This window comes from Procambarus clarkii, chromosome 30, assembly GCF_040958095.1.
Source record: "Procambarus clarkii isolate CNS0578487 chromosome 30, FALCON_Pclarkii_2.0, whole genome shotgun sequence".
Lineage (NCBI taxonomy): Eukaryota > Metazoa > Arthropoda > Malacostraca > Decapoda > Cambaridae > Procambarus > Procambarus clarkii.
In genome coordinates this window covers 23,091,504-23,109,171 of record NC_091179.1, presented here as the reverse complement: position 1 = coordinate 23,109,171, position 17,668 = coordinate 23,091,504, and the positions used below count along the sequence as shown (strand labels likewise).

Below are 17,668 nucleotides of genomic sequence, written 5' to 3'. Positions count from 1 at the left end.
AGAGCACCAGAGCAAGTGAGGGGTCATTTAGACGTTAATTTCATCAAGTCCCTGTTAATATGGGAAGACACAGTGTCTCTGCTTAAGGCACAACTCTCCTAAACACGAGAGTTAAGTATACAACTTTAGAACACTTTCCCACCAGGAGACTCGAACCCTAGCCAGCACAGAAGCCATCCAGCAACTGGCATAACAGGTACGCCTTAACCCTCTGCACCACCGCTCAGACCCTTAAAAGAGATGGTAATTTCGGAGTATTTAAATATCCCAAAGATCAACACCTCCCAAGAGCACCAGAGCAAGTGAGGGGTCATTTAGACGTTAATTTCATCAAGTCCCTGTTAATATGGGAAGACACAGTGTCTCTGCTTAAGGCATATATATATATGTATATATATATATGCCTTAAGCCCACTATATATATATATATATATATATATATATATATATATATAGTGGGCTAGATAGGGTTTTGAAATGGTCAAAGGATTGGCAGATGCAGTTTAATGCTGATAAATGTAAAGTTCTGAGGTTAGGTAATGATGATAGAGTTACAAGATACGAGCTAGATGGTGTTGTGATTGCGAAGTCGGATTGCGAAAGGGATCTGGGAGTTATGATTAGTAAGAATTTAAAACAAAAGGATCAATGCATAAATGTTCGTAATAAGGCAAATCGGACACTTGGATTTATTAATCGCAGCGTTAGTAACAAGACACCTGGTGTGGTTCTCAAGCTATATCTTGCTCTAGTTAGGCCCCATTTAGATTATGCAGTTCAGTTTTGGTCGCCATATTATAGAATGGATATAAATTCACTTGAACGTGTCCAGCGTAGGATGACTAAGTTAATTCCCCAAATTAGATATCTTTCATATGAAGAAAGATTAACAAAGCTTAAGTTGCATTCACTGGAAAGGCGAAGAGTTAGGGGTGACATGATAGAGGTTTACATGTGGATGAATGGACATAACCGGGGGGATATTAATAGGGTATTAAAAGTATCAACACAGGACAGAACACGAAACAATGGGTATAAATTGGATAAGTTTAGATTTAGGAAAGACTTGGGTAAATACTGGTTCAGTAACAGGGTTGTTGATTTGTGGAACCAATTGCCGCGTAACATTGTGGAGGTGGGGTCCCTCGATTGTTTCAAGCACGGGTTGGACAAGTATATGAGTGGGATTGGGTGGTTATAGAATAGGAGCTGCCTCGTATGGGCCAATAGGCCTTCTGCAGTTACCTTTGTTCTTATGTATATATATATATATATATATATATATATATATATATATATATATATATATATATATATATATTTATAATTTAGATTCAGGTTTGAGTAGCAACATTTACAAATTTGCCGATGATACAAAAATCGGTAGGGAAATTAACACGGAAGAAGACTCATTATCACTTCAAGTTGATCTAAATAGGGTTTTGAAATGGTCAAAAGATTGGCAGATGCAGTTTAATGCTGATAAATGTAATGTTCTGAGGCTAGGTAATGATGATAGTTACAAGATACGAGCTAGATGGTGTTGAGATTGCAAGGTCGGATTGCGAAAGGGATCTCGGAGTTATGATTAGTAAGAATTTGAAACCAAAAAATCAATGCAAGAATGTTCGTAATAAGGCAAATAGGACACTGGGATTTATTAATCGAAGCGTTAGTAACAAGACACCTGGTGTGATTCTTAAGCTATATCTTGCTCTGGTTAGGCCCCATTTAGATTATGCAGTTCAGTTTTGGTCGCCTTACTATAAGAACATAAGAACAAAGGTAACTGCAGAAGGCCTATTGGCCCATACGAGGCAGCTCCTATTCTATAACCACCCAATCCCACTCATATACTTGTCCAACCCGTGCTTGAAACAATCGAGGGACCCCACCTCCACAATGTTACGCGGCAATTGGTTCCACAAATCAACAACCCTGTTACTGAACCAGTATTTACCCAAGTCTTTCCTAAATCTAAACTTATCCAATTTATATCCATTGTTTCGTGTTCTGTCCTGTGTTGATACTTTTAATACCCTATTAATATCCCCCCGGTTATGTCCATTCATCCACTTGTAAACCTCTATCATGTCACCCCTATCTCTTCGCCTTTCCAGTGAATGCAACTTAAGCTTTGTTAATCTTTCTTCATATGAAAAATTTCTAATTTGGGGAATTAACTTAGTCATCCTACGCTGGACACGTTCAAGTGAATTTATATCCATTCTATAATATGGCGACCAAAACTGAACTGCATAATCTAAATGGGGCCTAACTAGAGCAAGATATAGCTTGAGAACCACACCAGGTGTCTTGTTACTAACGCTGCGATTAATAAATCCAAGTGTCCGATTTGCCTTATTACGAACATTTATGCATTGATCCTTTTGTTTTAAATTCTTACTAATCATAACTCCCAGATCCCTTTCGCAATCCGACTTCGCAATCACAACACCATCTAGCTCGTATCTTGTAACTCTATCATCATTACCTAACCTCAGAACTTTACATTTATCAGCATTAAACTGCATCTGCCAATCCTTTGACCATTTCAAAACCCTATCTAGATCAACTTGAAGTGATAGTGAGTCCTCCTCCGAATTAATTTCCCTACCGATTTTCGTATCATCGGCAAATTTGCAAATGTTGCTACTCAAACCTGAATCTAAATCATTTATATATATTATAAACAACAGAGGTCCCAGGACAGAGCCTTGAGGCACTCCACTTACAACATTTTCCCACTCTGACTTGATTCCATTTATACTAACTCTCTGTTTCCTTTGGTATAGCCATGCCCTAATCCAGCTTAATATAGCACCCCCAATACCATGAGACTCTATTTTTTTAATCAGTCTTTCATGTGGCACTGTATCAAAAGCTTTGCTAAAGTCAAGGTATACAACATCGCAATCCTTACCACTATCAACTGCCTCAACAATGCTAGAATAAAAAGATAACAAATTTGTTAAACATGAACGGCCATTTATAAAACCATGTTGCGACTCAATTATTAATTTATGTTTTTCAAGATGAAGACGAATTTTATTTGCTATTATAGATTCGAGTAACTTTCCCACAATAGACGTTAGGCTAATTGGTCGATAGTTAGACGCAAGTGATCTATCTCCTTTCTTAAAAACTGGTATCACATTAGCAACTTTCCAAAACTCTGGCACTCTGCCTGACTCTATTGATTTATTAAATATGGTTGACAGTGGGTCACAAAGCTCCTCTTTGCATTCTTTAAGCACCCTAGCAAACACTTCATCCGGCCCTGGGGATTTGTTTGGTTTGAGTTTTACTATTTATCATCCCCAGGGCCGGATGAAGTGTTTGCTAGGGTGCTTAAAGAATGCAAAGAGGAGCTTTGTGACCCACTGTCAACCATATTTAATAAATCAATAGAGTCAGGCAGAGTGCCAGAGTTTTGGAAAGTTGCTAATGTGATACCAGTTTTTAAGAAAGGAGATAGATCACTTGCGTCTAACTATCGACCAATTAGCCTAACGTCTATAGTGGGAAAGTTACTCGAATCTATAATAGCAAATAAAATTCGTCTTCATCTTGAAAAACATAAATTAATAATTGAGTCGCAACATGGTTTTATAAATGGCCGTTCATGTTTAACAAATTTGTTATCTTTTTATTCTAGCATTGTTGAGGCAGTTGATAGTGGTAAGGATTGCGATGTTGTATACCTTGACTTTAGCAAAGCTTTTGATACTTTTTGATAGGCATATTTAACAATATGCCTTCAGCCGAACAAGTCTATGTGGGTGGGGACGAGGACAGGTTGACGAGTTTAGCAGTTACCAGGGAGGATGTTCTTAAACAAATAGTAAAACTCAAACCAAACAAATCCCCAGGGCCGGATGAAGTGTTTGCTAGGGTGCTTAAAGAATGCAAAGAGGAGCTTTGTGACCCACTGTCAACCATATTTAATAAATCAATAGAGTCAGGCAGAGTGCCAGAGTTTTGGAAAGTTGCTAATGTGATACCAGTTTTTAAGAAAGGAGATAGATCACTTGCGTCTAACTATCGACCAATTAGCCTAACGTCCATTGTGGGAAAGTTACTCGAATCTATAATAGCAAATAAAATTCGTCTTCATCTTGAAAAACATAAGAACATAAGAACATAAGAACAAAGGTAACTGCAGAAGGCCTATTGGCCCATACGAGGCAGCTCCTATTCTATAACCACCCAATCCCACTCATATACTTGTCCAACCCGTGCTTGAAACAATCGAGGGACCCCACCTCCACAATGTTACGCGGCAATTGGTTCCACAAATCAACAACCCTGTTACTGAACCAGTATTTACCCAAGTCTTTCCTAAATCTAAACTTATCCAATTTATATCCATTGTTTCGTGTTCTGTCCTGTGTTGATACTTTTAATACCCTATTAATATCCCCCCGGTTATGTCCATTCATCCACTTGTAAACCTCTATCATGTCACCCCTAACTCTTCGCCTTTCCAGTGAATGCAACTTAAGCTTTGTTAATCTTTCTTCATATGAAAGATTTCTAATTTGGGGAATTAACTTAGTCATCCTACGCTGGACACGTTCAAGTGAATTTATATCCATTCTATAATATGGCGACCAAAACTGAACTGCATAATCTAAATGGGGCCTAACTAGAGCAAGATATAGCTTGAGAACCACACCAGGTGTCTTGTTACTAACGCTGCGATTAATAAATCCAAGTGTCCGATTTGCCTTATTACGAACATTTATGCATTGATCCTTTTGTTTTAAATTCTTACTAATCATAACTCCCAGATCCCTTTCGCAATCCGACTTCGCAATCACAACACCATCTAGCTCGTATCTTGTAACTCTATCATCATTACCTAACCTCAGAACTTTACATTTATCAGCATTAAACTGCATCTGCCAATCCTTTGACCATTTCAAAACCCTATCTAGATCAACTTGAAGTGATAGTGAGTCCTCCTCCGAATTAATTTCCCTACCGATTTTCGTATCATCGGCAAATTTGCAAATGTTGCTACTCAAACCTGAATCTAAATCATTTATATATATTATAAACAACAGAGGTCCCAGGACAGAGCCTTGAGGCACTCCACTTACAACATTTTCCCACTCTGACTTGATTCCATTTATACTAACTCTCTGTTTCCTTTGGTATAGCCATGCCCTAATCCAGCTTAATATAGCACCCCCAATACCATGAGACTCTATTTTTTTAATCAGTCTTTCATGTGGCACTGTATCAAAAGCTTTGCTAAAGTCAAGGTATACAACATCGCAATCCTTACCACTATCAACTGCCTCAACAATGCTAGAATAAAAAGATAACAAATTTGTTAAACATGAACGGCCATTTATAAAACCATGTTGCGACTCAATTATTAATTTATGTTTTTCAAGATGAAGACGAATTTTATTTGCTATTATAGATTCGAGTAACTTTCCCACAATAGACGTTAGGCTAATTGGTCGATAGTTAGACGCAAGTGATCTATCTCCTTTCTTAAAAACTGGTATCACATTAGCAACTTTCCAAAACTCTGGCACTCTGCCTGACTCTATTGATTTATTAAATATGGTTGACAGTGGGTCACAAAGCTCCTCTTTGCATTCTTTAAGCACCCTAGCAAACACTTCATCCGGCCCTGGGGATTTGTTTGGTTTGAGTTTTACTATTTGTTTAAGAACATCCTCCCTGGTAACTGCTAAACTCGTCAACCTGTCCTCGTCCCCACCCACATAGACTTGTTCGGCTGAAGGCATATTGTTAAGTTCCTCTTTAGTAAATACAGATACAAAATATTTATTAAAAATACTACTCATCTCTTCATCACTATCTGTTATTTGACCTGTCTCAGTTTTTAATGGACCTATCCTTTCCCTAGTCTTAGTACGATATAACTGAAAAAACCCTTTAGGATTTGTCTTTGCTTGCCCTGCTATGCGAACTTCATAGTTTCTTTTTGCTTTCCTTATCTCTTTTTTAACATTTCTAACCAGTTGTACGAATTCCTGTTCTAAAGTGACCTCCCCATTTTTAATCCTTTTGTACCAAGCTCTCTTTTTACCTATAAGGTTCTTCAAATTCTTTGTTATCCACTTTGGGTCATTAGTATACGATCTATTCAATTTGTATGGTATACTACGTTCCTGTGCTTTGTTTAGAATATTCTTAAATAAGTTATATATTGAATCCACATCGAAATCCCCATTTAAGTCACCTATCGCTGGGTTCATGTCTCGCTCCAAGACCGGCCCACACCCCATACACAAGCCTTTCCAATCAATTTGACCCAAAAAATTTCTTAGGCTATTAAAATCAGCTTTTCGAAAATCTGGCACTTTAACAGAATTTTCTCCTACTGGTCTATTCCATTCTATGCTAAATCTGATTTCTTTGTGATCACTGCTCCCTAGCTCACTCCCTATTTCGATGTCATTAATTTGCGTTTCCCTGTTAGTTAACACTAAATCTAAAATATTATTTTCCCGTGTTGGTTCCTTAATGTGTTGCGTAAGAAAGCAATCGTCAATTAATTCTAGAAAATCTTCTGCTTCACTATTCCCTGTTTTGTTCAACCAGTTTATTCCGCTAAAATTAAAGTCACCCATGACATAAATACTGTTAGATCTAGATGCTCTAGATATTTCATCCCATAGATGCTTTGCTTCCATTCTGTCTAAATTTGGTGGCCTATATATTACTCCTATTATAATATTATTAGCTTTTTCGTTTAATTCAATCCAAATAGTTTCTGTGTGTGGCTCTGTTTTGATTCCCTCTTTGAGACTACATTTCAAATTGTCCCTAACATATATGGCTACTCCACCTCCTCGTCTAATATATCTATCTGTGTGAAATAGTTTAAATCCATATATTTGATATTCAGCTAATAGTTCTCTATTTTCTACATTCATCCACGTTTCGGTAAGTGCAATAATATCTATTTTTTCTGTGCAGACAAGAGCATTTAATTCGTTAATTTTATTTCTTAGACTTCTACTGTTAGTGTAATATACCCTAAGTGAATTGTTATTTTGCGGACCTTCTCTTTCCCTGATCGTTTTGCCAATTCCTTTCTCCCACAAACACATACTTTTATTACCTCCTTCCTCCAAATCAATTCCCATACCTCTATCTACTAACAGTTTAAACCCAAACAAACACCTCTAACCACTTCTTCTAGCGAGTTCGCAACAGCAACAACCCCAGCTCTCGATAGATGCACCCCATCACGAGCATACATTTCATTTCTTCCATAGAAGTGTTCCCAGTTGTCTATGAAAGATATTGCATTTGATTTGCAATATCTTTCCAGCCGGCAATTGACACCAAGTGCCCTCGATATCCATTCATTTCCCACTCCCTTTCTTGGAAGAATGCCACATATGATCGGGATTCCTCCCTTGCTCCTAACTAACTCTATGGCTGTTTTATACCTCTGAATCAGTTCCTCACTCCTGACTCGACCAACATCATTTCCTCCCACGCTAATGCAAATAATGGGATTGTTCCCATTACCAGCCATAATATCATTCATGTTGTTTATAATATCACCAATGCCAGCTCCGGGATAGCAAACCCTTAACCTGTTCCCCCTATCTCTAGCACAAAACGTTCTATCCAAATACCTTATCTGGGAATCTCCCACAACTAATGTTTGCTTAGGTACTTCCTTTACTTTCTGAGGGGCCTGCGCTTCCTTTCTCTTCGTTGCTTTCCCTTTTGCGCGATCCACAGTCTCTCCACAGCACTCGTCCTCCAAAACGTCAAATGAATTTGAAGTTGCTATGGCGTTTGAAGGCGGCTTTATCAAAGTCTTCTTAAGGCCCCTGTCTTTCGCAACTCTCCAAGACGAGGTCCCTTTACTGCTGGTCTCCTCCTTCGTTACTTCTCTTAGTTTTTTAAGCTGACGCACCTCCTCCCGCAGAGAGTCCAACTCTGTCCTCAGGGCTCCCACTAGAGTCACCAGGTCCTTCACTACAACTTCCATATTGCTATAACAACACTCAGGAGCTCCGGTTAACACAACCTCTCACTGTGACTTCACCTGACCGACTGATACGGGAGATGTCTCTCCCGTGAACATAAATTAATAATTGAGTCGCAACATGGTTTTATAAATGGCCGTTCATGTTTAACAAATTTGTTATCTTTTTATTCTAGCATTGTTGAGGCAGTTGATAGTGGTAAGGATTGCGATGTTGTATACCTTGACTTTAGCAAAGCTTTTGATACAGTGCCACATGAAAGACTGATTAAAAAAATAGAGTCTCATGGTATTGGGGGTGCTATATTAAGCTGGATTAGGGCATGGCTATACCAAAGGAAACAGAGAGTTAGTATAAATGGAATCAAGTCAGAGTGGGAAAATGTTGTAAGTGGAGTGCCTCAAGGCTCTGTCCTGGGACCTCTGTTGTTTATAATATATATAAATGATTTAGATTCAGGTTTGAGTAGCAACATTTGCAAATTTGCCGATGATACGAAAATCGGTAGGGAAATTAATTCGGAGGAGGACTCACTATCACTTCAAGTTGATCTAGATAGGGTTTTGAAATGGTCAAAGGATTGGCAGATGCAGTTTAATGCTGATAAATGTAAAGTTCTGAGGTTAGGTAATGATGATAGAGTTACAAGATACGAGCTAGATGGTGTTGTGATTGCGAAGTCGGATTGCGAAAGGGATCTGGGAGTTATGATTAGTAAGAATTTAAAACAAAAGGATCAATGCATGAATGTTCGTAATAAGGCAAATCGGACACTTGGATTTATTAATCGCAGCGTTAGTAACAAGACACCTGGTGTGGTTCTCAAGCTATATCTTGCTCTAGTTAGGCCCCATTTAGATTATGCAGTTCAGTTTTGGTCGCCATATTATAGAATGGATATAAATTCACTTGAACGTGTCCAGCGTAGGATGACTAAGTTAATTCCCCAAATTAGAAATCTTTCATATGAAGAAAGATTAACAAAGCTTAAGTTGCATTCACTGGAAAGGCGAAGAGTTAGGGGTGACATGATAGAGGTTTACAAGTGGATGAATGGACATAACCGGGGGGATATTAATAGGGTATTAAAAGTATCAACACAGGACAGAACACGAAACAATGGATATAAATTGGATAAGTTTAGATTTAGGAAAGACTTGGGTAAATACTGGTTCAGTAACAGGGTTGTTGATTTGTGGAACCAATTGCCGCGTAACATTGTGGAGGTGGGGTCCCTCGATTGTTTCAAGCACGGGTTGGACAAGTATATGAGTGGGATTGGGTGGTTATAGAATAGGAGCTGCCTCGTATGGGCCAATAGGCCTTCTGCAGTTACCTTTGTTCTTATGTTCTTCTTATGTTCTTATACAGTGCCACATGAAAGACTGATTAAAAAAATAGAGTCTCATGGTATTGGGGGTGCTATATTAAGCTGGATTAGGGCATGGCTATACCAAAGGAAACAGAGAGTTAGTATAAATGGAATCAAATCAGAGTGGGAAAATGTTGTAAGTGGAGTGCCTCAAGGCTCTGTCCTGGGACCTCTGTTGTTTATAATATATATAAATGATTTAGATTCAGGTTTGAGTAGCAACATTTGCAAATTTGCCGATGATACGAAAATCGGTAGGGAAATTAATTCGGAGGAGGACTCACTATCACTTCAAGTTGATCTAGATAGGGTTTGGAAATGGTCAAAGGATTGGCAGATGCAGTTTAATGCTGATAAATGTAAAGTTCTGAGGTTAGGTAATGATGATAGAGTTACAAGATACGAGCTAGATGGTGTTGTGATTGCGAAGTCGGATTGCGAAAGGGATCTGGGAGTTATGATTAGTAAGAATTTAAAACAAAAGGATCAATGCATAAATGTTCGTAATAAGGCAAATCGGACACTTGGATTTATTAATCGCAGCGTTAGTAACAAGACACCTGGTGTGGTTCTCAAGCTATATCTTGCTCTAGTTAGGCCCCATTTAGATTATGCAGTTCAGTTTTGGTCGCCATATTATAGAATGGATATAAATTCACTTGAACGTGTCCAGCGTAGGATGACTAAGTTAATTCCCCAAATTAGAAATCTTTCATATGAAGAAAGATTAACAAAGCTTAAGTTGCATTCACTGGAAAGGCGAAGAGTTAGGGGTGACATGATAGAGGTTTACAAGTGGATGAATGGACATAACCGGGGGGATATTAATAGGGTATTAAAAGTATCAACACAGGACAGAACACGAAACAATGGATATAAATTGGATAAGTTTAGATTTAGGAAAGACTTGGGTAAATACTGGTTCAGTAACAGGGTTGTTGATTTGTAGAACCAATTGCCGCGTAACATTGTGGAGGTGGGGTCCCTCGATTGTTTCAAGCACGGGTTGGACAAGTATATGAGTGGGATTGGGTGGTTATAGAATAGGAGCTGCCTCGTATGGGCCAATAGGCCTTCTGCAGTTACCTTTGTTCTTATGTTCTTATGTTCTTATTTGTTTAAGAACATCCTCCCTGGTAACTGCTAAACTCGTCAACCTGTCCTCGTCCCCACCCACATAGACTTGTTCGGCTGAAGGCATATTGTTAAGTTCCTCTTTAGTAAATACAGATACAAAATATTTATTAAAAATACTACTCATCTCTTCATCACTATCTGTTATTTGACCTGTCTCAGTTTTTAATGGACCTATCCTTTCCCTAGTCTTAGTACGATATAACTGAAAAAACCCTTTAGGATTTGTCTTTGCTTGCCCTGCTATGCGAACTTCATAGTTTCTTTTTGCTTTCCTTATCTCTTTTTTAACATTTCTAACCAGTTGTACGAATTCCTGTTCTAAAGTGACCTCCCCATTTTTAATCCTTTTGTACCAAGCTCTCTTTTTACCTATAAGGTTCTTCAAATTCTTTGTTATCCACTTTGGGTCATTAGTATACGATCTATTCAATTTGTATGGTATACTACGTTCCTGTGCTTTGTTTAGAATATTCTTAAATAAGTTATATATTGAATCCACATCGAAATCCCCATTTAAGTCACCTATCGCTGGGTTCATGAGTTAGGGGTGACATGATAGAGGTTTACAAGTGGATGAATGGACATAACCGGGGGGATATTAATAGGGTATTAAAAGTATCAACACAGGACAGAACACGAAACAATGGATATAAATTGGATAAGTTTAGATTTAGGAAAGACTTGGGTAAATACTGGTTCAGTAACAGGGTTGTTGATTTGTGGAACCAATTGCCGCGTAACATTGTGGAGGTGGGGTCCCTCGATTGTTTCAAGCACGGGTTGGACAAGTATATGAGTGGGATTGGGTGGTTATAGAATAGGAGCTGCCTCGTATGGGCCAATAGGCCTTCTGCAGTTACCTTTGTTCTTATGTTCTTATGTTCTTCTTATGTTCATGTCTCGCTCCAAGACCGGCCCACACCCCATACCCAAACCTTTCCAATCAATTTGACCCAAAAAATTTCTTAGGCTATTAAAATCAGCTTTTCGAAAATCTGGCACTTTAACAGAATTTTCTCCTACTGGTCTATTCCATTCTATGCTAAATCTGATTTAAGAACATAAGAACATAAGAACAAAGGTAACTGCAGAAGGCCTATTGGCCCATACGAGGCAGCTCCTATTCTATAACCACCCAATCCCACTCATATACTTGTCCAACCCGTGCTTGAAACAATCGAGGGACCCCACCTCCACAATGTTACGCGGCAATTGGTTCCACAAATCAACAACCCTGTTACTGAACCAGTATTTACCCAAGTCTTTCCTAAATCTAAACTTATCCATTGTTTCGTGTTCTGTCCTGTGTTGATACTTTTAATACCCTATTAATATCCCCCCGGTTATGTCCATTCATCCACTTGTAAACCTCTATCATGTCACCCCTAACTCTTCGCCTTTCCAGTGAATGCAACTTAAGCTTTGTTAATCTTTCTTCATATGAAAGATTTCTAATTTGGGGAATTAACTTAGTCATCCTACGCTGGACACGTTCAAGTGAATTTATATCCATTCTATAATATGGCGACCAAAACTGAACTGATTTCTTTGTGATCACTGCTCCCTAGCTCACTCCCTATTTCGATGTCATTAATTTGCGTTTCCCTGTTAGTTAACACTAAATCTAAAATATTATTTTCCCGTGTTGGTTCCTTAATGTGTTGCGTAAGAAAGCAATCGTCAATTAATTCTAGAAAATCTTCTGCTTCACTATTCCCTGTTTTGTTCAACCAGTTTATTCCGCTAAAATTAAAGTCACCCATGACATAAATACTGTTAGATCTAGATGCTCTAGATATTTCATCCCATAGATGCTTTGCTTCCATTCTGTCTAAATTTGGTGGCCTATATATTACTCCTATTATAATATTATTAGCTTTTTCGTTTAATTCAATCCAAATAGTTTCTGTGTGTGGCTCAGTTTTGATTCCCTCTTTGAGACTACATTTCAAATTGTCCCTAACATATATGGCTACTCCACCTCCTCGTCTAATATATCTATCTGTGTGAAATAGTTTAAATCCATATATTTGATATTCAGCTAATAGTTCTCTATTTTCTCTCTATAGAATGGATATAAATTCACTTGAACGTGTCCAACGTAGGATGACTAAGTTAATTCCCCAAATTAGAAATCTTTCATATGAAGAAAGATTAACAAAGCTTTAGTTGCATTCACTGGAAAGGCGAAGAGTTAGGGGTGATATGATATAGGTTTACAAGTGGATGAATGGCCATAACAGGGGGGATATTAATAGGGTATTAAAAATATCAACACAAGACAGAACACGAAACAATGGGTATAAATTGGATAAGTTTAGATTTAGGAAAGACTTGGGTAAATACTGGTTCAGTAACAGGGTTGTTGATTTGTGGAACCAATTGCCGCGTAACGTGGTGGAGGTGGTGTCTCTCTATTGTATCAAACGTGGGTTGGACAAGTATATGAGTGGGATTGGGTGGTTATAGAATAGGAGCTGCCTCGTATGGGCCAATAGGCCTTCTGCAGTTACCTTTATTCTTATGTTCTTATGAATGGACATAACAAAGGGGATATTAATAGGGTATTAAAAGTATCAACACAAGACAGAACCCGAAACAATGGGTATAAATGGGATAAGTTTAGATTTAGGAAAGAGTTGGGTAAATACTGGTTCGGTAACAGGGTTGTTGATTTGTGGAACCAATTGCCGCGTAACGTGGTGGCGGTGGTGTTTCTCTATTGTATCAAACGTGGGTTGGACATGTATATGAGTGGGATTGGGTGGTTATAGATAGTAGCTGCCTCGTATGGGCCAATAGGCCTTCTGCAATTACCTTTGTTCTTATACGAGAACAAGCCAGTATGTTACAATTAATGAATGCGTCTGGAGAGGACAGCCGCTGTTTTTAACAGCTTAGTGTGAGGACGGGTTCACAGTTACAGCCTCGCTCCTGTGCCAGGTAAGTCTACTACGGGCTCACCATAGCCCGTGCTACCTGGAACTTTTTGTTCCTAGTAGCTGAATCTTAAACAACAGAGGAGGGGTTGGATAAATGCACAGGTGATTTGATGTTAACCGTTTTGTTTCTTCTTGTTGCAGTTCGAGCGGGCAGCGTCATTTTTTTAGTGGGCGTGGGTTCCCTGGTATGTTGGAAACTATGGGAACACTGGAGGAAAGGAGCGGGCGGCCCCACCACGCCGCCGCCCACGCCCACCGCTACACCACCAACGCGCCGCCCTCGAGGCATCCTAGCATCACTCCTGGAGGAGGATCTCGTGCAGGATCCAGATGATTTCGAAGATGAGGACCCTGCTTTCATCCAGGTAAAAGAGGGGGGTTGACAGGGGTGGGGAAGGGAAATAATTACTTATTTAATGTCATAATTTGAGGTTTATACCTCATATACCTCACTGAGGTATATACCTCGCCAGAATTGGTTCATACCTCATCAATGACTCGCCAGAACTGGTTCATACATGGAGTATACCTAGAGTGGGCTCTGGAAATTCTTGTAATCCCCCAAGCCCGGCCTGAGGCCAAGATTGGCTTGAAATATCTTGGTCCAACAGGCTGTTGCTTGGAGTGGCCCACAGGCCCACATTTATTTATTTATTTTTTATTTATTTATTTATTTATGCATATACAAGAATGTACATAAGGAATGTGAAGATACAAATATGGTAATTACAGTCTTGTAAAGCCACTAGCACGCGCAGCGTTTCGGGCAGGTCCTTAATCTAAGAAAATTTTAAGGAGGTAAATACTTGCAAAATTTATAGACAAAAAAATGATAACAGATTACATGGAATGAAAAAAAAAAGATGAGAGAAAATTATAGGTACAGTATATTAAAGCACATAGGTAGCTATGATTGATTGCAATGACAGCTTAAAATGGTAGTTGACAACAAATTGGTAGGCACAATACAGCAGAAACAATATAAGATTGATTGCAATGACAGCTTGAATGGTAGTTGACAAAAATTGGTAGTCACAATACAGCATATGGCTAGCACATAAAAGAAGACAGCAATGAACACAATGATAAGGTTGTTTGATATTACATAAAAATTAGGAGATTGGGTACCACTAGGTACAGAGCAAATTTAAAGCTCAGTGTAGGAAACTAAATAGATGAAGTTAGGTACTTCTTGGTTTTGCTTTTAAATAAGGCAAAAGTTTTACAGTTTTTCAATTCACTAGGGAGTGAGTTCCATAGACTAGGTCCCTTAATTTGCATAGAGTGTTTACACAGATTAAGTTTGACCCTGGGGATATCAAAGAGATATTTATTTCTGGTGTGGTGATAATGGGTCCTATTACATCTGTCCAGGGAGAGTTTCAGAGCATGGTTTGCATTTAAGAACAGGGTTTTGTAAATGTAGTTGACACAAGAGAATGTGTAGAGGGAGTTAATATTTAGCAAGTTTAGAGATTTAAACAAGGGAGCTGAGTGTTGTCTGAAAGCAGAGTTAGTTATTATTCTGATAGCAGATTTTTGCTGTGTGATGATGGGCTTAAGGTGGTTTGCAGTGGTAGACCCCCATGCACAGATACCATAATTAAGATAGGGGTAGATTAGTGCATAATATAGTGAGAGGAGAGCAGAGTTAGGAACATAATATCTGATTTTGGAGAGTATACCAACTGTCTTAGAGACTTTCTTAGTTATGTGTTGAATGTGGGTGCTGAAGTTGAGTCTCTTGTCTAGGAATAGGCCAAGAAACTTGCCATCATTTTTATTACTGATGTTAATGTTGTCTATCTGTAGCTGAATTGCATTTGATGATTTGCTTCCAAATAAGATGTAGTAAGTCTTTTCGATGTTTAATGTTAGTTTGTTCGTTGACATCCATAAGTGGACTTTTTTTAATTCATTATTCACAACATTATTTAGTGTATGTGGGTTGAGGTTTGAGTAGATAAGGGTAGTATCGTCAGCAAACAATATAGGTTTGAGAATATGGCTATAGCCTCTTCAGATCTTGTTTACATCTGTGCCTTGGGACGTATTAGATTCTTTGTGACATTTGATTACCACCAAGAGAGTTAAAGAACACGTTTGTTGTAATATATATTTCTGTGTCACTGTTTCGGGTGATTATCTCAACAACCTCTTCAAGGTTTCACGTGACACATAGGCCTATACCTCGGGCTTATATTCCATGGTATTTTATTCCCAGGTTTTGGAACCCACAATTAAATATATATTTATATTTGGAGACAGTATATAGGACATTGTAATGTTAATAGGACTGTCTCAGTGGACATCAGTTTTGCAATAGAAATGGCCCTTTAATTACGTTTGAATGAAGCACTTGTAGCTCAATAGAAGCGACGAAGTTTCGGTTCGTCCTGGACCAAGGGTCCCGGTAGTACAGTCGGGTCCGGTCTCTGCACAATCGAGAATTCCGGGTTCGAATCCTAGATGGGACAGAAATGGTTGGGCACATTTCCTTTCACCTAATGACTCTGTTCACCTAGCAGTAAGTAGGTACTCAGGAGTTAGTCAGCTTGTTGGGGCATTGCATCCTGGGCGGGGTCAGTAATTCGGCCTTGGGGTGGGGGGGTAATTCGACCTGGGGGTCTTGATAAAAAAAAAAGGCCAAACATGTATGAATACACTCTGGCTTCCTGTCCCCCGACACAATGAACTAAAATTTTTTTATCAAGCCACTACATAAGTATTACCTCAATGGAGGTATTACATATGCAGCCCATCCTCCGAATAGACAGTACGTTTTAATACTAACTGAAATAAGTACAATTCTGACTATCAGCATAGTACATAAATACACTTAATTGCCAGCATCACACCAAAATATTGTGAATATTAGAGTTTACCTGAAAAGCTATATAGAAAACCACGACCTATCCTAACCATGGGAGTGTAGGAGTAGGTAAGTAAGTAATTATCAAATGAAGGCACCAAACCGGGAAGGCTATGTAGCACCATCAAAGTGCGAAATAATCAGAGGGCGCTAAATATCACCAAGAATGCCAATACGAGAACAGAAACGCATAAGACAAACGATATCAAAAGTATCCGATTCACCAAGAATTCTATCGAGGGACAAGTGACTGCGAGGGGCGGTCGGAAAGCAAGACACACGCTTGTCCTGGAAGTCAGGACATTCAACAAGGATATGCACAACTGTAAGAGGGACAACGCAATTTAGACAATAAGGAGCATTGTGGCGCTCCATTAAGTGACTATGAGTTAAGCGAGTATGGCCAATCTGCAACCTTGCTAGAGCAGTTTCCCACCGCCGGTTACGGTGGCAGGAGGAAGGCCACGGGGACACACTACGTTTAAGAGTGTGCAGCTTGTTACCAACTACAGAAGACCAACAATCCTGCCAACGGGCAAGGATGGAGGAATGAATAACAGCATAAAAGTCAGAATAAGGAATACCTTTACAGGAGATAAGACAAAAACGGATAGCTTCCCTAGCGGCAGCATCTGCCCGCTCATTTAAAGAAACACCAATATGGCTGGGAACCCAGCAAAACTCTACTGATTTAAATTTAATAGAAATAAGAAACAGCCAATGTTGAATCTCAATGACCACTGGATGGACAAAATTAAAGGACCCTAGAGCCATGAGGGCACTACGAGAGTCAACTACAACCACAAAGGAGGATCGACGATGAGAAAGCAAGAGACGGAGAGAATAGCATAAAGTTCTGCTGTGAAGACGCTAGCCTCCGAAGGGAGGCGACACATATAAGTGCGGTCAGGAAAAACAACAGAGTAGCCCACACCGTTCGCAGACTTAGACCCATTGGTGAAAATGGAAACAGAGTGGGAGTGCGAAGAAAAGTGCTCAAGGAAAAGGAGTTTCAGAATTGTAGGAGGGGTAAAAGCCTTAGTGATGCTGGTCAAGGCTGTACAAAACTTTGGTAGGGGACTCTCCATAGGGGCAAGGAAGGAACAATACAAGGAGAAACATTAGAAATACAAACAGAAAGGGAATCCTGTAAGTGAGATAAACGGACAGAAAGAGGGAGGCGATGAAGAGGAACAGGAACCACAGGAGCGGGTAAAAGTTAAAGCACAACAAAGGCGAGAGAAAGGATGTTGTAAGGACCGCGCAAGATAGCGAAGACAGTAGTGCTCACGGCGGTCCTGGAGAGAGAGGAAGCCAGTGTCAACATACAAACTGAGGGGGGGAGTCA

At 39.2% G+C, this 17,668-nt stretch overlaps 1 protein-coding gene across 5 annotated transcripts in view; it reads left to right on the top strand.

The window, feature by feature from the left end:
- The window catches only part of LOC138370087 (uncharacterized), a 235,429-nt gene that overhangs the window by 83,653 nt on the left and 134,108 nt on the right, over positions 1–17,668 (top strand). For all 5 annotated transcript variants that reach the window (XM_069334028.1, XM_069334029.1, XM_069334030.1 and 2 more), the window contains exon 2: positions 13,590–13,813. In XM_069334028.1, the coding sequence (XP_069190129.1) occupies positions 13,590–13,813 (224 nt within the window). The remainder of the gene's footprint in view (positions 1–13,589; positions 13,814–17,668) is intronic.